The sequence below is a fragment of the Sphaeramia orbicularis genome, chromosome 9, assembly GCF_902148855.1.
Source record: "Sphaeramia orbicularis chromosome 9, fSphaOr1.1, whole genome shotgun sequence".
NCBI lineage: Eukaryota > Metazoa > Chordata > Actinopteri > Kurtiformes > Apogonidae > Sphaeramia > Sphaeramia orbicularis.
The window spans coordinates 8,358,468-8,385,010 of NC_043965.1; the positions used below are offsets into that span (position 1 = coordinate 8,358,468).

General features: G+C 39.2%; 2 protein-coding genes across 2 annotated transcripts; both read left to right on the forward strand.

Annotated features, from left to right (window-relative positions):
• The first annotated feature begins 920 nt into the window (after positions 1 to 920).
• Positions 921 to 26,258, forward strand: LOC115425587 (FK506-binding protein 15-like). Its single transcript, XM_030143217.1, has 7 exons — positions 921 to 973; positions 1,034 to 1,079; positions 3,695 to 3,787; positions 4,034 to 4,147; positions 4,750 to 4,857; positions 6,708 to 6,782; positions 25,701 to 26,258. Exons 1-7 carry the CDS (start codon positions 921 to 923, stop codon positions 26,256 to 26,258), a joined length of 1,047 nt encoding a protein of 348 aa, XP_029999077.1.
• LOC115425114 (FK506-binding protein 15-like) lies at positions 6,799 to 8,898 on the forward strand. Its single transcript, XM_030142468.1, has 3 exons — positions 6,799 to 7,323; positions 8,063 to 8,171; positions 8,349 to 8,898. The coding sequence occupies exons 1-3, from the start codon at positions 7,058 to 7,060 to the stop codon at positions 8,424 to 8,426; spliced, it is 453 nt and encodes a 150-aa protein (XP_029998328.1). The 5' UTR covers positions 6,799 to 7,057; the 3' UTR covers positions 8,427 to 8,898.
• Positions 26,259 to 26,543: the final 285 nt, after the last annotated feature.

Genomic DNA, 26,543 nt, shown 5'->3' on the forward strand with positions numbered 1-26,543 from the left:
TTGTATAATTAGTTTTTTTTGTATTGCATCTGTGTGGTCCCTTATCTAAGTACAGAAATAGAGCATACTTTTTATTATTAAATCATCAGTTTTGAATTGAATTTCAATTTTGGTAAAACAGCAAGTCTGTTAACATCAAGACATTTCATCAAACTATTGGTTAAATCATTACGTTCTTTTTTTTTTCTAAATGTTTTTCGGTGTTGTGTGAATAGTTTAGGTGTTGGTTGTTGTGATGTTTTATTGGCATCAAATATCAGTTTGTTTGTTTTCTCTTCCTCTCTTTATTTTCTTGTGTTTTTTAGGGTGCATTTGCTTCCTAAGATTACATGCCATGCAGTACTGACTCCACGTAAACACTAAGGGGGAGGTTTTCTCTGTGGGCACATTGTATTTTGGCTGTAGGCATATCTATCTGCAACAGGAACCGAGTCTGATGTGGGAACTTGAAGCCTCCACTGAATATACCGAAAAACAGACTTTGGGCGTAAAACAGACAATCTGTTATTGTTAACCAATAATTTGATAAAGTGACTTATCTTTTAACTTTTTACAGTTAACTGCAAATTTTATTGGATTCTCAATGAACTCTAACATTCTAGGGTGTTGCAAAGTCTTTAGAAAATGTAAACTGTGTTTGCCAAAAGCAGTTTGTTCCTGTTCTTTCCAGACACTTTCAGAACGGAAGAAGAAGAAGAAGTGGCAGGCAGAGCGCCAGCGTCGGGATGAAGAGGTCGAGGAACTACGCAAGAGCAGCCAGCAGGAACTGGATAACGTCTGGGCTCAACTCCGCAAGGCCCGAACCAGCAACGACAACGCTGCATCTGAACAGGTTACACATCTGAACTTTGACTTTGTACAGCTTTTGGGTTGTGTAATCTCATTGGCCAGCCCAGGATACACTGTCCGACCTGTTTTCCATGTGTTTCAGTTCTCAGCTGCAGACGGAGCTGGAGGAGGAATGGAAGGGGAAGTGTGAACAGGCGGTGGCCGTGGCCAAAGAGCAGCACAGGAGAGCAGAGTGAACTCACAGAGCAGAGGACGCTCTGCAGGACAAGCTAAACCAGCTGCAGGAGAAGGCAAGTCTGAAGATGTTTCTCAATATATGTTCTTGTCAGTTCTTCTGTTCTTGCGATCTCATGAAACACCAGTTGCCGCACAAGTACTGTTCTAGGGATGCACCGATACCCCTTTTTTCCAGACCGAGTACGAGTACTTACATTTGCATACTTGCCAATACCGAGTACCGATACAAGTACTTAATCCCATTCCAGTTGTTAGTTCCTTTTGTAAATGTGCTTTATTGTCGTTGTCATTAGTCTGACAGGAACAAAGTGCTGCTACTGACATTTAATGTGTTGGAATGAGTGTTTCTCAATTAATCCACCAGGGGGCAGTGCTCTGAATTAACCATATTGGACAAATACCACGAAGAAGAGTAAAGTTTTTTGAGAAGAGGAAAGTCAGTAATAACAAACATGGAGACGACAGAGGCAACACTAATGTGATACTAATATTGCAGCGTTTTCGCTGGTAAGGTTTAAAAGCTTAGCTTCAGCAGGCAGAGAAAAGAGAAGTGAGCCATAAGTTTGGTTTTCACTTCCGTTGGCAGCGGTCCACACCGCTCCATACCCCCGGTGGTATTCTTTGTCTGGGTGCGCATCCGCCAGCACCTGGAAAACGGATGGAGTGTACACAGAGGACGGACAGAATGCTGCGTCCGTATCTGTCTGTGTCTTTAAGGTTACTTGCAGTCAGCGTGACTTTTATCACCGTTATTTATTTTGAAAAATCTCCACACTCTTCACACTCCCCACACATTATTCCACTGGTACGTACCTGCTGCACTGAACTGTGGATGTCACACGGCCGTAAGTGGTATCGGTGCATTTGTATCGGATATCTTTTACGAGTACGAGTACACACACTGAGTATCGGAACCGATGCCTGATACTTGTATCAGTGCATCCCTATACTGTTCCATTTGAAAGTTCACACAAACAAAGATCAGACAGAATTTCTGGATGGTGTTGTTGTCTGCTAGCTTAGACCACAGGGTTCAAACAGGTGCTTGAAATCCTTGAATTTCAATGTTGTGTTTTCAAGGTCTGAATTTCAGTTTAAGTGCTTGAAAGTGCTTGTAATTATAACTGTGATCTAATTTATTTTATTTATTTTTAATATTAACACTGTCAGGTTAGATGGCAAGACAAAGCTACTCACAGAGGTGATACATTTTGAAAAATAAAACTTTGTCAACAAAGAACATTACCAAGGTAGATCCCTCACTTATTCCAGAGTAGTCTTATTAATATGAGTTTGTGACTAATATCTGTGTTCCTTATTATTTATTTATTTATTATTGTTGTTAATTATTGGTGCAACAGGGTGGGAATGTTCATGGGTTTGAGTATTAAAAAAAAAAAAAAAAAGCAATGACTATCTTATGCTTTTCTGGATGACTCAGTATGTATTAAAACACTTTGAACAAAAAAAAAAGGAAACTAGAAGCACTCGGAGAGCGCAGACCTCCGCCAAGGCTGATCAGTGGGCCCCCCCACCCCCGATCACCACCAAAATGTAATCATTTCTTCCTTATCTCATTTCCAACAAACCCTGAAAATTTCATCCAAATCTATCCATAACTTTTTGAGTTATGTTGCACACTAACGGACAGACAAACAACAACAGACAGACAGACAAACAAACAACACCCTGGCAAAAACATAACCTCCTTGGCGGAGGTAATTACCAGGTGCTGGTTTAGACTCTAGGTACACTTTTATCGGAATCTGTGTCTTGGTGCGAGTGTGTCTGAAGAACACCAAGTGGCTTCCCTTTTTTTCAGATAAAACTTTGTATTCTCCTTTAATCTAAGCTTTTTACTATTATGAAACATAATTCTAGATGTTTATAGCATAATACAATGTACATCATTGTGATAAAAGTAACAAAAATCATGAGTATATGTATTCCTGTAGATATGTATTTTACCGCAGCAGTAAGGTGCTGTGCTGGAAAAATTGCATGCATACATGAGAGGTATCCGCTGTGAGTCTGGGCTCAACATATTGTTTGAGCTGCAGGCCCTGAAAGTTTTTATCATCATTAGGATAAAATTCCACAATGACCTTTCAGTGTATTGTAACTAAAGTGGTCTGAAAGGAAATGGGTCGTCTGCATCTACACCATGCCTGTGTTTTTAGGCTGCAGAAAATGTACCCTGTGATGCAGGTTTTGTCTAATCTCAGGTGTCTTCAGGTTGGTAGGAGGGTTAAATATGTGATTGACAGCTGTAATTACCAGTCAATCAGACCGCAGCATGGAAAGACATCAGGTTATTTCTATATGTTCAGTCTTTGGATTTTGAGAGAAAGGAGCTGTAGATGGAACACATGCATTTTCACAATCGGCTGCTTCTTTCCACCTGATATTGACCTGCAGCTTTAATAGTTACATTTCGGCAGCATATTTTGTTTTATGGAACTTAAAGCCACATGAAAATAGAAAAAAACAAGTAATGTCTTTAAACATGATGGGTGGCTGACTTATTTCTGGCTTTTAATAATAAAATAATAATACGTCACACTTAATAGCGCGTTTTTGGACACTCAAAGACGCTTCACAAACAAACAAAAGAAAAGAACAAAGAGAACAAAGGGTCTCAAGAAAATGCTTTTGTCTTTCTTAACAGTTCACAGCTCTGAAACAGTCGAAAGAGTCCGAAGAACAGAGTTTACTGCAGCAGCGGAGTCACACTGAGGAGCTGAACGCCCTTCAGGAAAAAGTAAGACGGACCATCAGACTGTGCTTGGACTTAGATAACAGACCTAGATCACCATTAGCAGGGAATGCATTTGTCAAGGACGATTCTTTGACAGAATTTCGTTGGACATCACACCTGCGAATAGTGTGAAACCAATCTCCTTGCTATGTTTATGCTTATCGTTACCGTTAGACATCCTGACCCACTCACCCACTCTCCACTTTCACATTTGGACACAAACCTTTTCCGCTGTGTTTTCTGTTGTAGTACACAGCCTTGGAGCAGCAGGGAACAGCTGTACGAGAGAAACTGGAGAGGAGAGTGGTTGAACTGGAGAACAAACTGGCAGAACAACAAGGTTCAGGAGACACTGCAGCAGAGGTTTGTACACACATACACACAGTTGTGTAGCAGTAAATGCTTGTGTAAACTTGTGTATGTTACTTCTTACTGCCATTCATACGTCTGTGCTGCCATTTGTTTACTGTACATGCTATTTTTACATTTCTTTTTATGCATATGGTGTACATATTCTTAGTGTTTTATATTTTATCTCAGTATTTAAGTTGAACCTCACTTTGCTGAGAACTGCCGGTGTAAATTTTATGTGTACTCATAATGACAATAAACATTCTTGAATCTTGTTTAGCTTTGTAAATTCACTGTTTGACAACTTTTAGAACAGAACATTAGAATTGAGATCACAGTGGAATTTAAGATTTCCTGTCATGAGATTCTTTTAGCGCAATTTCTCACAGAGACACATAACATGTATTATTCATACTTAGAGTATTTATAGCCTTAACATCTACAGTCTTTGGATAAATAAAAAAAAAAACCCAAATAATAGAATAAATACATTTATTTATTAAAAACTTTGCAGACAAAATAAATTAAAGTCCATTGCTGTTGATAAGTTGATGGTAGAAATGTACTTTGTATAAGTCTCTGTTTTGTTTTTTTGTTTTTTTTTTTGTCTGCAGGTGAAGCGTGTGATGAATGGAGTGTTCCATTCTCTGCGAGGGGAGTTTGACCTCAGTGAGTCGTACAGTGGCCAGGCTGTGTTGGGGGTGATTGTCACCACCATCAAGGTAAACCAATAGTTCAGACATACTCAGTGACAGCTTTCTAGTGAAGTGCAACCAAAAAATTTGAAGCACATCAATGCTGTAGAATTAAGATTCTCCTCAGCATGCTCCAAACTAAGTCAAACATTTATAGGAAATGAGAGAAACGTGTGTCTTTTTCACTTCTCTCCAGCTGTGCCATTATTGCATATTTCAGCGTTGTGGTTCTTAATCACTGATCTCACATGGTATAATTACACAGAGGGCAGGTTGACCAGAGGATTGCATGGCTTTTGCAGGTGCAGAAATGATAGAAATGATCCCAAAAGGGTTGCTTGTATTTCACAAAGCATTGCAATGGGTGGAGTTTACTGTAAATGTTGCACTAATGTCATGAGCATAGAGGTAAATGAGGGAATAGTTATACATTTGATGCTAAATCTTCCCTTTTCTTTACAAAACATGCTGATGATCAGTCTGCTTTATTACACATCCATATCTGTATTATTCTGCAGTCTGATCTGGTGCTAATGAAGTTACAGTTGCATGTATGTATCAATGCACACACCTTAAACACCAGAAACTCTGATGCAAAACAAGGACAAATTTCACTCTGGTGCCAAACTTAGGCCCTGTCCATATGAAGACGGTTTGGTCATATCCACAAAAGCTTTGTATCAGATAGGCCTTTCATCCACATGAAACCAGCATGTTCAGTCACTGAAACTGCAACTTTTTGAAACCAGGTCCCAGAGTGCATAAATTTGAAAACACCGGTTTCACGTCTTCATCTGTACGACCAAACCGCAACTTCTCTAAAAATGATAATGTCATAGCCCCACCTCTCTAACCTTTCACCCCAGAAGGAAGACGCCACTTCCCAACAACAACAACAACAACGGCGGACTACAGAGTAGTGCTGGTGCTACAACAGCTATTGAGCTTATTGGAAATGTTGAATCCAAATCTTCAGCTACTTTTTCATTACAATGAGCAACAAACAACCATAGATAACAATATTCACTACATGCTCTTGGATCTGCCACAGAGAGGGGCAACCAGGAGAAAATATTGGATCAGACCCGGTAGAACCAAGCAAGCTTCATGCGCATGTTCCACGTTTTCTTCTCTGTTTTTTGCGAGAGCAGTACAACGCCACATACAGGCCTGGCATTTGTACTAGATGGTTTTCAGTGGTTTCATGTGGACGCAGATATTTCCTGAAACGACTCTGTGTTTACGGAGCACTTTTTTGAAAACAACGAAAAAAATCAGTTCGGAAAAGATGCAGTTTCGTGTGGACATGGCCTTAATGTCTGAGTTTGAACTATTGTATCATTCGTGCAAAATATTTGTCACTAGGTCCATAAAATGGAGCAGATTACTGGTAGAAAATGTGACAATCCATTCTCTATAGACCCACCCATTAGGCATAAAAAACCCTATGAATGGCAATAGCAGCCAGAATACATAAAAAAAAATTGGCCATATGTCTGCAAAATAATAGAGATGAGTCTAAAATTAGTCACCTGAAGAGAGGCTTTGAGAAACAAATCCCATCCTTTATGAACTTATGATAATGTCTGTAAATGTAGAGATTTGTTTCTCAACACATTAATCCCAATCTCCTGGTGCATTTGTTACTCTTTTTCCTGTGTTTCTCACTTTGCTTTCACCAAAGTAATCAGTTTGAACTACTGCATATAGATTACAACTAGCAAGCCAAGTAAATCACACAAAGCCTTTTCTATCAACACAAGTCCCTAAATATTGCAGTCACATTTAACTGAGAAATGTGCATCCTGTGACACACAACAGGACACTGCTTTCTACCATAAAGTCTGACGATTCTTCTATGACCTTGACTTTTTCAGAATGTAACCCTGCAGCTGTTGAGCAACTCTGAGAAATCAGCACCGACACCGAGTAAGAAGGAAGAGAAAGAGGAGGTCAACCACAGCAGAACGTTCATGTGAATGGAGAAGAGAAGAGGAAGTCAAAGAGGAAGAGAAGGAGGAAGTACATGTGGCTCAATCTGAGTCTCAACCACTCGGCAAGGACCAGAAGGACGAGGAAGTATCGGAAAAGATGGAAACGGTTCCTGCGTCAGAAACACAAAATCAGTCAGAAGCTTTAGAGTCCATGAAATCCATCAGGGTACAGCCACTGAATCCAAACCAGCGGAGGAGGCAGCAGATTCAGAAGCACAGCAGGAGGCGGTACCATGCTCTGCTCCTCCTGCTGCTCCTACAGAGAGGACGACACCAGTAAAACTCCAGATCCACCAGGAGGATCTGAGGAGAGTTCAACACCTGAGATGGCACAAGAAACTGAAGAACACAACGCTGTGGTGAACAGTGAGACGGAGAAGAACAAGGATGATGAAGAGCATCCAGAAGAAACCAATGGTGATACTCAGAAAGGCTTTGGCCCGCCCACAAACCCTCCTCCACCACCAAAAGCACAGAACAGCCCACGGCAGGACACAGGGTGAGTGGGTAGAGAATATTCCTGTTTTTTTAACACTAAAAGAATAAGTTGTAGTTGTCATCATTTATGTCAGTATGTTCTTATTTTATGGGTCTGACCCACTTTAGATTGAACTGGTCTGTATGTGGAGCCTGAACTGAAATGATTTTAACATCCTTGATTGTTAATATCTTAAGTGTAATTTTTGCATTTCACAAATTCATCCCATGGGCCGGACTGGACCCTGTGGCGGGCCGTGTGTTTGACACCCCTGATGTAGAAGGAATCAGTTAAACTTCCAGACGTGTTTTCCACAGACGCATTATAACATAATTTTATCATTTTTAGTTTGAATGTGTGACTTGACACAATGGGAGAGCGGTGGGGTGTCTGTTTTTTTTTTAACTTTGTTTTACTGCTTTTACTATTTATAGTTTTTGCATTGTATATTTCCTTTTTTTGTCTCAAGTACTGTTTTGGTCAGCGTATCTTTTGGTAACTGGATTTTCTTTTCAGAAACAAAAGAAAACTTATGGTTAATTGATTTTCATTTTAAAATAGACAAATTAAACTTGAATTTGACCTGTTTTTAACAAGCGCATCAGAATTTGATTGTGTGTGCTCTGTGTATACAATGACAATAAAAGGAATGTTGAATCTTCTCCCTCCGCTCTGTTCTCTGCATGTGGAACTGCCTGTCTAACTTCCCCTCCTTGGCTTCATGTCTCTGTCGTCCCTTCTTCTTTTACTATTCTCTCAGTCTGACTGGGGGAATGGGTGAGGAAAATGGAGAGGGGCCATTTTTCCAGACCACAACTCCTGCCAAACCCCCTGCAGCGGCCAGCGAGGAGGAAGAGGAGGAGGAACTGGTAAGAAACCATCTGTAGAGTCCAGACTGAGCTCTCAGATTTGGTGGGAAACAGCGCTTCAAACCCCGACCCCTGCCTTGTGTTCCGTCGTATGTGTTCAGTCAGACAGCGTTGTTCCAGATCTTTCCTCGACGTCACTCATATTTGATTTCTTTTTTCTCTCTTGTTTGTCTTCAGAGCTTGAAGGGGCATCCTCCACCTGCCCCGCTGTTCGGTGACGACGACGAAGACGATGATCTGGACTGGCTAAACTGACAAGCAACCACAGTAGTCTGGTTTTTTAAAATTGTCAACACTAAAGAGGAATGTGGTGCTTTCCCATCTGTCTGCGAGGAGAAGCTCATTCTGATGAACTGAAGGAAAAGTCAAACAGTTGAACAACTTCTCTGCGGTTTCACATTGACTGAGCTGCTGCCACAGCTTCACAGAGAACAAAACTACAATCCCTGGCTTTTATTCCGGTTCAATAAACAAACCTGTAATTCACAGAAACTGCTTTTCTTTAATTGTGTCATATGTGTTGTTGATACGATTTAATACCCATCTTTTTACACAGCACTGTAGCAGATTATTTAGTTGGATCAGCAGTTTTACCCTGTTGTTGTCTGTGGTTTCAGACTGTATCATGAAATGGTTTTTAATTATTAGCTTGCTGCTTTAAAAATAACTTTTACACAGTTTTGCTGAAATGACATTCATTCCTGAAAATAAATGAGATGAACTTGTGGCCTTCATTGCCCATCATGGTGTTTTGTTCATGTTAAATCGGTTTTTGTCTGCCATATTTTTGTTCAGTCCTCTGAAGAGGTTATTTTCTGTCCACCATTTGCTTGTTAATTTCTTTCTCTGAATATCCACTGCACATATATTCATGAAACCTGGATGAAGCGCAGGGCGTCAGCCATGGATGAACCCAGTAGTTTATGGAACAGACAATTTGGATAGTACATTTTTGGGTTTTTTTTTTTTCTCATTGCAAGATTTTGACTGAATTAAATGACTTTCTGCAGAGGTATGTCCTTCTACTTTTTTGTTTTTTCACATTGTTTACATCTATTCTATATTTATTGTATAGTTAATTCCTTTGGAATCAATGAGCCTGGTGCTTGTGGATCAAATATTTGCCACCAGATACCACTGATTTAATGACTGCTGCTTAAGCCTTGGGAAGTTTTGGTTGAAATAGTCAACTAATTATTATTTTGGAGTTCAGTCTCATGTTAAACTTGAAAATATGGAAATGAACAATCGTACCATTAGAAGATTTAAATGTCAAAACATGAATTCAAACCCAATCAGATGGTTTATTAAAAAAGGTGCAATAATATTTCTAATTTGGACTTCAATCTAATGCTATTAGATGTTTATTGTAATGTACATAAAAGCCTGAATTATTTAGTTCAAGGCTGTTGTTAATTTGTTTTTCTATGGCCTTCGTAAACCTTCATTGTAGCCAAACAGAAGCACCGCAGGTCATGAACTTGGATAAAAGCCCAAACTAATACGAAATAATGGGTTACAGCCATGTAAAAGGTAGGTTTATTTCAGTGTAATTAGGTTTGGTGTCGGTTTATTAGTTGATAGTTGACCTCAGAATGAAAGACACACTTTTCTATAAATCTGGCATTTCCTCCCCTTCTGCAGGACATGAATTTGCACTCACTGTAAACCTGAATTAGGTGAGTTTACTAGAAATTTGCGTGGAAACTCCGTTGCCTTAACCCACTTTAGTTTTTACACATGCCCAAACTAAACACTTGAAGTTGTATTGACATAGATGATCATTAATATTTAGGAAAAGTCATCAGTTAACTAATTTTCTTTGTACCCCCAACTTGTTTGAAATAATTATCTTAAGCTAAACATACATACATTATGTTTATGTTTACGCATTTGGCAGACGCTTTTTTCCAAAGCGACTTACAGGGGAAAACCAATTAAATCACTCAAATCACTCAATTCAAATCACTCACATTACATTTATCACTACTTAAATTAATTTAACATAAATGAGATTTCTTCAAACGTAATTAGACGATTTTGTATTGTATTGAAGGGAAGACATTCAACACATTTAAATGTTCAGAAAACATTTATTTTTCAAAACAGCAAGATAACATTCTGCAGTCTTACAGTATTGCACAAACCCTGTCGATCAAAAGACAAGTGAAAACATACTATAAAATGTTACGGCAACAATTTCATCAACTTTTCCATTTGACTAAGGAAAATGTACACAGCATTTACAAAATATATGCTATATCCTGAGAACTGGACAAATACAGACAGACATTAAAACAAGCCTGTCAAACTTGGCTGGAGGTTAAGAACTACTGAACAGAGAATGCTGGAGAACAATCACAGGTGCCTGTGTGTGATTTTTTCATCAGCACTATTCAGTGTGCCTACCTCTCATTGTTCAGACCTTGACATAACATACAAACGTCCATAAAATATTGTGCTAACACATTTCTTTTTGTACTCTAAAAAATCCTCATAAAAATAAACATTGGGAGCTAAAGAGTTGCATATTTGCAAGAGGGACAGTGAAAACTGTATGGCGACACCTTCCATTGGTCTCCTTTAAGAACACTTTAACAACATACAATGGCCTACATCACACATCAAACATGCGGCCCACGGTCCAAAAGCGGCCCGCCAAAAGTTCCAATCCAGTCCATGGGATGAATTTGCAAGAAAAATAATAGCATAATAACCTATAAATAATGACTCCAAATATTCTTTTTGGTTTAATGTGAATAAAAATAATGTTACATTATGCCTATAAATAATGACTTGTTTTTTTCTGTTTTCGCTCTAAAACTAACATTAAATTATGAAAATATTTAGCCTACATTTCTAAACTATTCTTTAACAATAAAATGTGAATAACCTCAACAACCTGAAATGTCTAAAGAAACTGAAGTGCAATTTTAACAATATAATGCCTGTTAATGTTTAGTGCCTTTGTAGATCTGCTCCACAATGCAAATGTAGAAATGTTAGGTTTAGGCATAATCTTGTTAAAATTGCACTTATTTTTCGTAAGAATTTTCAGTTTTTTCAGGTTAATGTCTTTTTTGTTTGGATAGTTTGTAAATACTTTCGAAAGTTAATGTTATTTTTTGCACTAAAACAAAGAGAAAAGTTTGGAGTTGGCATTCTTCAAAGGTATTATGCTAATATTCTACTGGCCCGGCCCATCTGAGATCAAACTAGGCCGACTGTGGCCCCTGAACTAAACTGAGTTTGACATCCCTGACCTACATTCACACCTTGATTCTGGCCACATGGTAAGCAACAGGAAAATGAAGTTGTGATTTTTCACAGTACACTTCACACTGCATTTCTTTACATTTCAAGCTGTTTTTTTAATGTTTGTAACTGTGGTTTCAGCTCACTGTGACCCAGCATGAGAAGAACCTGTTGGATGAACTGGAACGTGTGCTTCATAGTCTCGGGGTAGTTTAGATGCAGTGCATATGGAAGTCCAAACAGAACACTCAGCTTTTGGCAGGTCTCGAAGGCCGTCGATCCCAATCTCTCCTTCAACAATGATCTTCAGCTTGGCTGGGCTGCAGGGATACAAGGAAGATGTGGATGCAGCACCTTCAGGCTCAACCAGCAGGATCCCAGTGTCAATGTGGCGAAGCCAGGCATCTTCATCAGAGTCCTTACTAAAAAAAGTACCAACATACGAGCACAATCATTAATTTCTCATGAATAACCATCAATAATATTATTATTATATGTCACCTGCATAGTTTCATGTCATGAAATTAATAACAGTTACTGAAGCAGATCTTAGAAATTGAATAACATCTGCTGGATGATGGGAAAGTGCTTCCAATACAATCCTTGGTTGTGTATGGAATATGCATTAACAGGCATTAGTGCTGGTATTCAGACCAGAAACAGTTGAGGACAGTTTGTGATGTCATATTGTTGAAAATTCAAGATTATGTATCATGGTCCCTTTAGGTACCATATAGAGAGGGTAGAGAACGTAACTACAAACACTGATCCGTAGAAGTCTGCTGCTTGTCACCAAGGAAGAATAGGAGTCCTCTCAGTACCAGTGTCCCAGTATCAGCTGGCTCTAAAGTCTTTTGAGGGAACAAGAAAACAAAATTACACAACTTACAGTTTAAGTTTGATGATATATACAGCTAATACACTAACACTGTATGTGACATGTCAAACAAAAACAATGTAACTGCATATGGCCATACACAAACCTTGGTCTGCTGTGAAAACTCTGACAACAGCTTCCCAATCTTCCCTCTGTTTGATGGAAAATTATCCTCCAGAAGACGAGGACTGTGCCTATCCATACTTCAGAATTCTTGGCTTCAGTCTTATTGCCCACAATTATTGAACTCCATACACACCTGAAAGACACAGACAATACTCTAGTATTAGGGGATGGGCGGGATGCGACTCCAGGTACCGGAGGGACAAACAGAAACAGAACCGTTCAGTTATCTCTGCTAATCATGGTTATTGCACTGCACTATGCTGGAGGAAAAAGACATACCTCTGCAGAAAGTCATTTATTCAGTCAAATCTGCAAAGCGATAGAGAAAAAAAAAGTAGTATCCAAATTGTCTGTTCCATAAACTACTGGGTTTCATCCTGGCTGACGCCCTACGCTTCATCCAGGTTTCATGATATATGTGCAGTGGATATTCAGAGAAAGAAATTAACAAGCAAATGGTGGAGAGAAAATAACATCTTCACAGGACTTAAAATATGGCAGGACAAAAAACCGATTTAAACATGAACAAAACACTATGATGGGCATTGAAAGGCCACAAATTCATCTCATTTATTGTCAGGAATGAATGTCATTTCAGCAAAACTGTGTAAAAAGTTATTTGTAAAGCAGCGAGCTATAATTAAAAAACCATTTCATGATACAGTCTGAAACCACAGACGACAACAGGGTAAAACTGCTGATCCAACTAAATAATCTGCTACAGTGCTGTGTAAAAAGATGGGCATTAACTGTGTGCAGAAGACGACCATGAGGGAAAAATGTCTGACCTTCATGTCTAGTCATGCTCCTTTTGGGTGTGCTTCGTCTGCATCCTCTCTCGGTCAGGGTGGGGGGTCCTGAGGTGAGGGGTCTGGGCTGACCTGGGCAGCATTGGGCCCTTTTTGGTCTCCGGGACACAGGAGGTGTTGGTCCTCAGGAACAGGACAGCGGGCCCCAAGGTGAGCAGAATACGTCTCTATATGGAGGACCGACCTGAACTGACCGGTCATGGTCCACCTCAGACTTCAGGCAGCCCGTCCCATCCAGGACTGTCTGGATTTCAGAAGTTTTCCTCTTCATCACAGTGATATTTCTTGGCTTGTCTGGTTTCTGCTTCTGCTAAATCACACAGAATACGGTTTGATTCAACTTCACATATTCACCAAAACATAAGTTACACAATAAGCTCACACACAGATTTACATACCAAGAAAACACTGTTTTAATGGGAATGGATTAAATATGACACTAATTAAATAAAATAGATACAAATTTTAAGGACACATACACAATCAAATCACAATATCATCCCAGAGAGTTTTTTTTTTTTTTTTTTTTTTAACCTTTTATGACTTCATTCATTTGATTATTTTCATCAGCAGCAACATCAAATGACACAAATGCAGGAAATTTGAGATACCTGTACTTTTACTTCAGTATTTCTAACTTATTTCAACTTTATATTTTTACTCCACTACATTTACCTCACAACTTTGCTTGTTTTCAGTGACCTGTCCAGTTAAAACCACATATCTCTACAGTGGTGGCCAACAGTATTAAAAACACTAGGCACTTAAGCACTTAAGTTTAGTTGTTATTTTGTTGTTGTGTTTTTTTTGGCCACTAAAATACCGATAAAATAAATGAAAAATCTAAAAAGTCATCATTATGCTCTACAAACTATAAAACAGAGCATCATGATGAGATTTTCATACAAAAACCAAACTCAGACTATTATTTCATTGTTAAACGAACAGGTGTGTGTGTGTGTGTGTAATTACCGGAGGGACAGACTCTGGGTTTTGGATTGAAAAAGCCAGTGGGTCCGCAGCGTCAGATGGGGCTGTGTCTTTGGGTTTGGCACTCTCAGGAAGGAGCCGGGTGTGGTTCGTGGCTGTTTAGAGCCACCGCCGATGAAGACAAGGAGAACAGGGGGTTAGCTGTTTCCTGCCCCAGGAGGGGAGGCTGGACGCCTCCTGTAGAACAGTTGGGCCTGGGTTTAGTGAGTGTCGGCTCCACTGCTGCTCCTCGCCGTTGCTTCAGCCGTGAAAAGCCTTATTGTTTCTATATAATGCAAATGAGCGTCATTAAACATCCGTGAATATTGTTCTTAACATGCTAATACACAGTGCTAATACTTGGCTACAGCTAGCAAATTCCATAGGAATGAATGACAAGGCAGCAAGACGCATGCGCAGAAAAAGCATGCGTTAAGGAGCTTGTTAAACTTCCAAGAGTAAGGCCAGAAGAGGTGTAGTCAATAAAAGTATCAGAAATAAAGGTGTAATATTGTGAAATTGTAGTAAAATTCAGCGCTTAAGAAAAGAATCCATTGTGCCATAACTTTGAAAAAGCAGCGGTCCGGTGGTTTCTTGCTTGACAATACAGTATCTACAGTGCATTGCAGCAAAGCTAAAGGTCAAAACGCCATGGCGCTATGACACGCTACGCTACGCTGTGACACAACACGCTACGAGTACGTGGCCGCCATCTTAGGACTGAGGTCGTGGCCGCCATCTTAGGACTGAGGTCGTGGCCGCCATCTTAGGACTGAGGTCGTGGCCGCCATCTTAGGACTGAGGTCGTGGCCGCCATCTTAGGACTGAGGTCGTGGCCGCCATCTTAGGACACGGCTGCGTCATTCCTTCAACACCTGAACTTGGAGTAGACCATCTTGAAGAGGACCACCGGTTTTATGTTTTATATTGTAAGTTCACCTTAAGTTTTGATCTTCTATGGGAGCATTTTCCTGTTTACCGTTTTGAGGTAAGATTTCTTTGAGTCACGGTTATGTCTTATATTTGTAAAAGGACAAAAGGGGGGTTTTATTTGAATATTGTTCTATTTAGGTAAACTTTACTTTAATGTTTAATTATTCTACCAAGATTTGACATTTTCTAATAGTGCTGATCTCGACAGTGGATGTTCATTCTTTAAGGTTTAATAGGAGCATTTCTATTACCTACCATTGTTGTTTGTTATTACTGTTAGCTTTCTGCTATCTTTAAATCTGTATACTCTTTCTCTTCTGTCTCTTAATGCCAGGGGTTTCGCAACAATCTTAAACCGAAAAGCCTTATTTCTTTTTCCCAGCAGTTTAGGACAGACTTTGTCTATGTGCAAGAATCTCACTCTATTTCAAATGATACTAACTACTGGAAGTCTCAGTGGGGTAACTCTGTATGGCTGTCTCATGGCACGGAACACTCAGCAGGGGTCGCTACCCTAAAAAACAGGTTTAATGGGAATGTTTTATGTACAGAGTATGACCCAGCTGGTCATTTTGTCTGCCAAGCCATACAATATAACGATTAAAATTTATGTAACAGGTAATTGTTTATGGCTACAATGCCAACAGGAAAATGATAGTCTTATTATGTCTATAGAAAATAGATTATTTAGCTGGTTGTCTAAATTTCCAAATGCCACATTAGTGTTAGGGGGCGACCTTAATATGATTGTTGATAGTACTATGGATAAAAGGCCTCCTGGTTCATCAAATAGAAATAATACTAGTCTTGCAGCATTTATGGATAAGTTTAACTTAGAGGATATCTGGAGGGTAAAATACCCTGATATTAGAGCATTTACTTGGAGTAATAAAACAGGGTCAAGTCAGTCGAGAATAGATTTTTGGTTGATTTCCAAGGGTTTTAACAAAGATAATATTGAAGTGGACATTTCTCCCACCCCTTTAACAGATCATAAAGCTATAGTTATTGTTATATTGTGTCACTGGTGTTCCTACATGTTTTGTCAGTGATGTGAAATTATAAATGTTTTTTTTTTTTTTAACTTTCTAGCAATCATTTATTTGTTGATTTATGATGTAATCATTATTTGATACTTTTGAGTTAATATCAAAGATGTTGTTTGTCTATCCTTTAATTGTTGTTGGTTTGACAGAAAACAAAACTGTGGTGCAAATCAAATGTGTTCCTACAAGGTTGTTTAGACGTGCAATATTATAAAAAAAAAAAGAAATATGTGTCAGGGTCTTATCATTCCACTAATCTGCCTTTAACTAAATATTCAGACTGTGTTGAGAAAAAAAATCTTTTTTTATAAACATTAATGTTGCTTAATTTATAGTTCACACCAATGACAAAGAAACGGCACACTAATTCTTAATTAAATGCATAAAATAATCCAAAATACTTCAAGCTCCACTTGTTGTGGAGCACACACATTATATTCATGAAGTTAAGAAGTTAGTTATTGCTCTGAAAGATGTTTTAGGGGTGTAAGAAGGAATGCATTTCATCAGATTTGTATCACCCAGATTCCACTTTTTCTGCAGAAAGACCCAGGTGCATCTCAGCGCAATTGAGATGAGGGTGAAACGCATTCAGGGGAGATGAAAGGACTTCCAAGGCAGCGACAGTACCACCGAAAGCCTTCCAACCACCGGTGAGACTTCATGGGGTTTTCCTTTCATTTTATTTTGCTCATCACCATGGAGCACAAACATTAAATCATAACAAAAAAATAATATATATTCAATACATTCCTCATTGTAATTATCTTGGCCCATTTCCTGGGAAGCTCACACTTGTTTTTTCATTTCATGTGCGCTGCTCTGAATAGAAATTCTGAGATTCCAGCCGTGGTGGGAGAGGCTCCTTTGGGCTCAAGGGACTCCCCTCTCAGCTTGGAAGTGAAGACGACACTTGAGAAGTGAAGGTCTCGTTTGTTGTTATATTTTGTGGTTTGTTCGAATGTTTCTGACTGTATAGACCAGTGGTTTGTTATGACCCAGGGTCATAACAACTCCAACTTTTTTACAGTGGAGAACCCCTGAAATATATTTTGTAGCCAAGTACCCCCAACTCTGGCTTCAGCATTGTAGAGGACCAAACATGAGGACCAGGACAAAGGTGGCAAAAATTAGGAAAATTTGATCAGTAAATAAAGTTGAAAAATATTTAACAAACTCCCCCAAAAATATAAGTGAACAAAATGAACAAAGTTGGGCTCAACTGAGGTCAACTAAACAGTAACTGCAACAGAACAAAACTGATCTAACCAGACAATGAACAACTAACCCAAACTAAACACAAGAGGGAGGCATTACACTGAGAAATTAAACCAAACCATTAACTTAGTCAAAGTAACATAAAGAGCAAATAATCATAGCTACACACAAAATACTAACCGTGCAGAATGAATGTGATATAAACCAAGAATTAAGCAACTAAATTAACACTAAGAAACAAACAGTGTTTCCCCCCTCAGTCTGTGTGGCAGCGGTCCCTTCCAGCTCCTTCAATGATAGCCAAGCCCATCGGTCCAGTCCTTTGACTGGCACCTCAAAGAAACAAGTGTAAGGAAATCACTCAAACACTAACTAATATGTGTGCACCCAAATTAGCATGTGTTTAAATGAAATACTTAAACTAAACAGTGTAATCTAATTATTAATTGTAACTAAAGAATGTAATCCAACTCATGAGATAACAAAACTACTTACACAAGGTTGTGACAGGTGAGGGATCCACCACAAGCATTTTAGATTTTAAAAACTTTGTAAATAATCAACATATATTGAACTTTAATATATTTAAAATAACAAATCTTTGTAAGAACATTTTGTGTGCGAAATATGAACTGAAATGTACTCTTTTTCATTGACAAGAAAAAATACATTCAATGGTCATTAATGAATAAATGAACCTTTCATCAACAAAACATTATTTCTTAATTACACAAACAAACTCATCTTGAATAATGTAAATTAGAAATGTTCTTAAAATGTTATCAAAGCTTAAACAAAATGACTGACAATAATAATATAACAAAATCAAAATATTGAAATGAAGAAAGGTCAGGAGTGTCAGTCTTATTATATGAATGTATTTGTTGTGTTTTATGTTTCAGCATTAATTCTCATTATTTTTTTCGTGTTCAGTACACAATAATGTATTTAATGTATTTTTTAAAAAAACAAACCAAAAAAAGTTAAGTACCCCCTGGGCTTCTTCCAAGTACCCCAAATACAGTCTTAGGCCACCTTTAACTTTGTTATTTTTGTTGGGATTTAATGAGCATACACATTATTTCTCTGTCGCTTGATTCAGATTGAACTAGAAAGAAACAGAACTATTATGCACACAGAAAAAAACAAAAAACAAAAAAACACATACACAACAGGAGTCAAAATAACAAAAAGGATCTGACATGTTATGAATGAAACCTGGTGTAAATTACCAGATTACAACAATGTCTGAACAAAGGAGTTCAAGACATGTGAAATTAAAGGGAGATCACATTAAGTACTGGACACTTTGACCTGTGGAAACTGGAAATGTATGTACATGTTTCCTGTATATTCCAGTAGCACGTTGATACACAGGTCAAAAAATGCATAACGGTCCTGCAAACTTTGAAAAACTAAAAGGTGGCCTTGTACTTTTACACAGTGCTGCACTAAGAAACAAAACTAAATAAATGAATAATACATAAATACATGAATTAATAGAATAATTAAAAATAGCTGAATATTGTTTCAAATAGAAATGTCTTCATAGGACAGATATTTAAAGCTATAATATTGAGACACTACACAGATATTGTTTCTCTTTCATCAAAAAAATACACATCTTCCCTCTCACAAACTCCTCAGTTATGTAGTTTAACTTTAATTGCAATAGTAACACAGTGTGTATTTGATGAATGTGGAAACTTCACACTGGACTTCAAGCAGTGTGAATTGTGTGCCTCTCCACTCTTCCTCCAGACTCTGGGACCTTGATTTCCAAATGACCTGCAAAATGGACTTTGATCTGAAAAGAGGACTTTGGACTTTCCACAGTCAGTGGTGATTTGGTCTGCCATGGCATCTGCTGATGTTGGTCCACTGTGTTTTCTGAAGTCCACAGTCCACACCCCCATCTACCAGGACATTTTAGAACACTTCATGCTTCCTTCTGCTGAGAAGCTTTATGGAGATGCTGATTTCACTTTCCAGCAGGACTTGGCACCTGCCCACACTGCCAAAGGTACCAAAAACTGGTTCAATGACCATGGTGTTACTGTGCTTGATTTTTTTGGATTCTCAATGAACTCTACATTCTAGGGTGTTGCAAAGTCTTTAGAAAATGTAAACTGTGTTTGCCAAAAGCAGTTTGTTCCTGTTCTTTCCAGACACTTTCAGAACGGAAGAAGAAGAAGAAGTGGCAGGCAGAGCGCCAGCGTCGGGATGAAGAGGTCGAGGAACTACGCAAGAGCAGCCAGCAGGAACTGGATAACGTCTGGGCTCAACTCCGCAAGGCCCGAACCAGCAACGACAACGCTGCATCTGAACAGGTTACACATCTGAACTTTGACTTTGTAACAGCTTTTGGGTTGTGTAATCTCATTGGCCAGCCCAGGATACACTGTCCGACCTGTTTTCCATGTGTTTCAGTTGTCTCAGCTGCAGACGGAGCTGGAGGAGGAATGGAAGGGGAAGTGTGAACAGGCGGTGGCCGTGGCCAAAGAGCAGCACAGGAGAGAGCAGAGTGAACTCACAGAGCAGAGGGACGCTCTGCAGGAGAAGGCAAGTCTGAAGATGTTTCTCATATATGTTCTTGTCTGTTCTTCTGTTCTTGCGATCTCATGAAACATCACCAGTTGCCGCACAAGTACTGTTCTAGGGATGCACCGATACCCCTTTTTTCCAGACCGAGTACGAGTACTTACATTTGCATACTTGCCAATACCGAGTACCGATACAAGTACTTATCCCTAATCCCATTCCAGTTGTTAGTTCCTTTTGTAAATGTGCTTTATTGTCGTTGTCATTAGTCTGACTGGAACAAAGTGCTGCTACTGACATTTAATGTGTTGGAATGAGTGTTTCTCAATTAATCCACCAGGGGGCAGTGCTCTGAATTAACCATATTGGACAAATACCACGAAGAAGAGTAAAGTTTTTGAGAAGAGGAAAGTCAGTAATAACAAACATGGAGACGACAGAGGCAACACTAACGTGATACTAATATTGCAGCGTTTTCGCTGGTAAGGTTTAAAAGCTTAGCTTCAGCAGGCAGAGAAAAGAGAAGTGAGCCATAAGTTTGGTTTTCACTTCCGTTGGCAGCGGTCCACAACCGCTCCATACCCCCGGTGGTATTCTTTGTCTGGGTGCGCATCCGCCAGCACCTGGAAAACGGATGGAGTGTACACAGAGGACGGACAGAATGCTGCGTCCGTATCTGTCTGTGTCTTTAAGGTTACTTGCAGTCAGCGTGACTTTTATCACCGTTATTTATTTTGAAAAAATCTCCACACTCTTCACACTCCCCACACATTATTCCACTGGTACGTACCTGCTGCACTGAACTGTGGATGTCACACGGCCGTAAGTGGTATCGGTGCATTTGTATCGGATATCTTTTACGAGTACGAGTACACACACTGAGTATCGGAACCGATGCCTGATACTTGTATCAGTGCATCCCTATACTGTTCCATTTGAAAGTTCACACAAACAAAGATCAGACAGAATTTCTGGATGGTGTTGTTGTCTGCTAGCTTAGACCACAGGGTTCAAACAGGTGCTTGAAATCCTTGAATTTCAATGTTGTGTTTTCAAGGTCTGAATTTCAGTTTAAGTGCTTGAAAGTGCTTGTAATTATAACTGTGATCTAATTTATTTTATTTATTTTTAATATTAACACTGTCAGGTTAGATGGCAAGACAAAGCTACTCACAGAGGTGATACATTTTGAAAAATAAAACTTTGTCAACAAAGAACATTACCAAGGTAGATCCCTCACTTATTCCAGAGTAGTCTTATTAATATGAGTTTGTGACTAATATCTGTGTTCCTTATATTTATTTATTTATTATTGTTGTTAATTATTGGTGCAACAGGGTGGGAATGTTCATGGGTTTGAGTATTAAAAAAAAAAAAAAAAAGCAATGACTATCTTATGCTTTTCTGGATGACTCAGTATGTATTAAAACACTTTGAAAAAAAAAAAAAGGAAACTAGAAGCACTCGGAGAGCGCAGACCTCCGCCAAGGCTGATCAGTGGGCCCCCCCACCCCCGATCACCACCAAAATGTAATCATTTCTTCCTTATCTCATTTCCAACAAACCCTGAAAATTTCATCCAAATCTATCCATAACTTTTTGAGTTATGTTGCACACTAACGGACAGACAAACAAACAGACAGACAGACAAACAAACAAACCCTGGCAAAAACATAACCTCCTTGGCGGAGGTAATTACCAGGTGCTGGTTTAGACTCTAGGTACACTTTTATCGGAATCTGTGTCTTGGTGCGAGTGTGTCTGAAGAACACCAAGTGGCTTCCCTTTTTTTTTTTTGATAAAACTTTGTATTCTCCTTTAACATCTAAGCTTTTTACTATTATGAAACATAATTCTAGATGTTTATAGCATAATGCAATGTACATCATTGTGATATAAAGTAACAAAAATAATCATGAGTATATGTATTCCTGTAGATATGTATTTTACCGCAGCAGTAAGGTGCTGTGCTGGAAAAATTGCATGCATACATGAGAGGTATCCGCTGTGAGTCTGGGCTCAACATATTGTTTGAGCTGCAGGCCCTGAAGTTTTTATCATCATTAGGATAAAATTCCACAATGACCTTTCAGTGTATTGTAACTAAAGTGGTCTGAAAGGAAATGGGTTGTCTGCATCTACACCATGCCTGTGTTTTTAGGCTGCAGAAAATGTACCCTGTGATGCAGGGTTTTGTCTAATCACAGGTGTCTTCAGGTTGGTAGGAGGGTTAAATATGTGATTGACAGCTGTAATTACCAGTCACTAATCAGACCGCAGCATGGAAAGACATCAGGTTATTTCTATATGTTCAGTCTTTGGATTTTGAGAGAAAGGAGCTGTAGACGGAACACATGCATTTTCACAATCGGCTGCTTCTTTCCACCTGATATTGAGTCCTGCAGCTTTAATAGTTACATTTCGGGCAGCATATTTTGTTTATGGAACTTACAGCCACGTGAAAATAGAAAAAAAACAAGTAATGTCTTAAACATGATGGGTGGCTGACTTATTTCTGGCTTTTAATAATAAAATAATAATACGTCACACTTGTATAGCGATTTTTTTTTTGGACACTCAAAGACGCTTCACAAACAAACAAAAGAAAAAGAACAAAGAGAACAAAGGGTCTCAAGAAAATGCTTTTGTCTTTCTTAACAGTTCACAGCTCTGAAACAGTCGAAAGAGTCCGAAGAACAGAGTTTACTGCAGCAGCGGAGTCACACTGAGGAGCTGAACGCCCTTCAGGAAAAAGTAAGACGGACCATCAGACTGTGCTTGGACTTAGATAACAGACCTAGATCACCATTAGCAGGGAATGCATTTGTCAAGGACGATTCTTTGACAGAATTTCGTTGGACATCACACCTGCGAATAGTGTGAAACCAATCTCCTTGCTATGTTTATGCTTATCGTTACCGTTAGACATCCTGACCCCCTCACCCACTCTCCACTTTCACATTGGACACAAACCTTTTCCGCTGTGTTTTCTGTTGTAGTACACAGCCTTGGAGCAGCAGGGAACAGCTGTACGAGAGAAACTGGAGAGGAGAGTGGTTGAACTGGAGAACAAACTGGCAGAACAACAAGGTTCAGGAGACACTGCAGCAGAGGTTTGTACACACATACACACAGTTGTGTAGCAGTAAATGCTTGTGTAAACTTGTGTATGTTACTTCTTACTGCCATTCATACTTCTGTGCTGCCATTTGTTTACTGTACATGCTATTTTTACATTTCTTTTTATGCATATGGTGTACATATTCTTAGTGTTTTATATTTTATCTCAGTATTTAAGTTGAACCTCACTTTGCCGAGAACTGCCCGTGTAAATTTTATGTGTACTCATAATGACAATAAACATTCTTGAATCTTGTTTAGCTTTGTAAATTCACTGTTTGACAACTTTTAGAACAGAACATTAGAATTGAGATCACAGTGGAATTTAAGATTTCCTGTCATGAGATTCCTTTTAGCGCAATTTCTCACAGAGACACATAACATGTATTATTCATACTTAGAGTATTTATAGCCTTAACATCTACAGTCTTTGGATAAATTAAAAAAAAACAAAACAAATAATAGAATAAATACATTTATTTATTAAAAACTTTGCAGACAAAATAAATTAAAGTCCATTGCTGTTGATAAATTGATGGTAGAAATGTACTTTGTATAAGTCTCTGTTTTTGTTTTTTTTTGTTGTTGTTGTCTGCAGGTGAAGTGTGTGATGAATGGAGTGTTCCATTCTCTCCGAGGGGAGTTTGACCTCAGTGAGTCGTACAGTGGCCAGGCTGTGTTGGGGGTGATTGTCACCACCATCAAGGTAAACCAATAGTTCAGACATACTCAGTGACAGCTTTCTAGTGAAGTGCAACCAAAAAATTTGAAGCACATCAATGCTGTAGAATTAAGATTCTCCTCAGCATGCTCCAAACTAAGTCAAACATTTATAGGAAATGAGAGAAACGTGTGTCTTTTTCACTTCTCTCCAGCTGTGCCATTATTGCATATTTCAGCGTTGTGGTTCTTAATCACTAATCTCACATGGTATAATTACACAGAGGGCAGGTTGACCAGAGGATTGCATGGCTTTTGCAGGTGCAGAAATGATAGAAATGATCCCAAAAGGGTTGCTTGTATTTCACAAAGCAGTTGCAATGGGTGGAGTTTACTGTAAATGTTGCACTAATGTCATGAGCATAGAGGTAAATGAGGGAATAGTTATACATTTGATGCTAAATCTTCCCCTTTCTTACAAAACAAATGCTGATGATCAGTCTGCTTTATTACACATCCATATCTGTATTATTCTGCAGTCTGATCTGGTGCTAATGAAGTTACAGTTGCATGTATGTATCAATGCACACACCTTAAACACCAGAAACTCTGATGCAAAACAAGGACAAATTTCACTCTGGTGCCAAACTTAGGCCCTGTCCATATGAAGACCGTTTTGGTCATATCCACAAAAGCTATTTATCAGATAGGCCTTTCATCCACATGAAACCAGCATGTTCAGTCACTGAAACTGCAACTTTTTGAAACCAGGTCCCAGAGTGCATAAATTTGAAAACACCGGTTTCACGTCTTCATCTGTACGACCAAACCGCAACTTCTCTAAAAATGATAATGTCATAGCCCCACCTCTCTAACCTTTCACCCCAGAAGGAAGACGCCACTTCCCAACAACAACAACAACAACGGCGGACTACAGAGTAGTGCTGGTGCTACAACAGCTATTGAGCTTATTGGAAATGTTGAATCCAAATCTTCAGCTACTTTTTCATTACAATGAGCAACAAACAACCATAGATAACAATATTCACTACATGCTCTTGGATCTGCCACAGAGAGGGGCAACCAGGAGAAAATATTGGATCAGACCCGGTAGAACCAAGCAAGCTTCATGCGCATGTTCCATGTTTTCTTCTCTGTTTTTTGCGAGAGCAGTACAACGCCACATACAGGCCTGGCATTTGTACTAGATGGTTTTCAGTGGTTTCATGTGGACGCAGATATTTCCTGAAACGACTCCGTGTTTACGGAGCACTTTTTTGAAAACAACAAAAAAAATCAGTTCGGAAAAGATGCAGTTTCGTGTGGACATGGCCTTAATGTCTGAGTTTGAATTATTGTATCATTCGTGCAAAATATTTGTCACTAGGTCCATAAAATGGAGCAGATTACTGGTAGAAAATGTGCACAGTCCATTCTCTATAGATCCACCCATTTGGCATAAAAAACCCTATGAATGGCAATAGCAGCCAGAATACATAAAAAATAAATTGGCCATATGTCTGCAAAATAATAGAGATGAGTCTAAAATTAGTCACCTGAAGAGAGGTTTTGAGAAACAAATCCCATCCTTTATGAACTTATGATAATGTCTGTAAATGTAGAGATTTGTTTCTCAACACATTAATCCCAATCTCCTGGTGCATTTGTTACTCTTTTTCCTGTGTTTCTCACTTTGCTTTCACCAAAGTAATCAGTTTGAACTACTGCATATAGATTACAACTAGCAAGCCAAGTAAATCACACAAAGCCTTTTCTATCAACACAAGTCCCTAAATATTGCAGTCACATTTAACTGAGAAATGTGCATCCTGTGACACACAACAGGACACTGCTTTCTACCATAAAGTCTGACGATTCTTCTATGACCTTGACTTTTTCAGAATGTACCCTGCAGCTGTTGAGCAACTCTGAGAAATCAGCACCGACACCGAGTAAGAAGGAAGAGGAAGCAGAGGAAGAGGAGGTCAAACCTCAGCAGAACGTTCATGTGAATGGAGAAAGAGAAGAGGAAGTCAAAGAGGAAGAGAAGGAGGAAGTACATACGGCTCAATCTGAGTCTCAACCACTCGGCAAGGACCAGAAGGACGAGGAAGTATCGGAAAAGACGGAAACAGTTCCTGCGTCAGAAACACAAAATCAGTCAGAAGCTTTAGAGTCCATGGAAATCCATCAGGGTACAGCCACTGAATCCAAACCAGCGGAGGAGGCAGCAGATTCAGAAGCACAGCAGGAGGCGGTACCATGCTCTGCTCCTCCTGCTGCTCCTTTGGAAGAGGACGACACCAGTAAAACTCCAGATCCACCAGGAGGATCTGAGGAGAGTTCAACACCTGAGATGGCACAAGAAACTGAAGAACACAACGCTGTGGTGAACAGTGAGACGGAGAAGAACAAGGATGATGAAGAGCATCCAGAAGAAACCAATGGTGATACTCAGAAAGGCTTTGGCCCGCCCACAAACCCTCCTCCACCACCAAAAGCACAGAACAGCCCACGGCAGGACACAGGGTGAGTAGGTAGAGAATATTCCTGTTTTTTTAACACTAAAAGAGAATAAGTTGTAGTTGTCATCATTTATGTCAGTATGTTCTTATTTTATGGGTCTGACCCACTTTAGATTGAACTGGTCTGTATGTGGAGCCTGAACTGAAATGATTTTAACATCCTTGATTGTTAATATCTTAAGTGTAATTTTTGCATTTCACAAATTCATCCCATGGGCCGGACTGGACCCTGTGGCGGGCCGGTTTTAGACCACGGGCCGTGTGTTTGACACCCCTGATGTAGAAGGAATCAG

Coding starts and splice junctions, on each gene's coding strand:
- LOC115425114 (XM_030142468.1), top strand. CDS start 7,058: ATGCTCTGCTCCTCCTGCTGCTCCTACAGAGAGGACGACACCAGTAAA. Junction 7,324..8,062: donor AGCCCACGGCAGGACACAGG/GTGAGTGGGTAG, acceptor CTATTCTCTCAG/TCTGACTGGGGGAATGGGTG. Junction 8,172..8,348: donor AGGAAGAGGAGGAGGAACTG/GTAAGAAACCAT, acceptor GTTTGTCTTCAG/AGCTTGAAGGGGCATCCTCC.
- LOC115425587 (XM_030143217.1), top strand. CDS start 921: ATGTGTTTCAGTTCTCAGCTGCAGACGGAGCTGGAGGAGGAATGGAAG. Junction 974..1,033: donor GAGGAGGAATGGAAGGGGAA/GTGTGAACAGGC, acceptor GTGAACTCACAG/AGCAGAGGACGCTCTGCAGG. Junction 4,858..6,707: donor TGATTGTCACCACCATCAAG/GTAAACCAATAG, acceptor TGACTTTTTCAG/AATGTAACCCTGCAGCTGTT.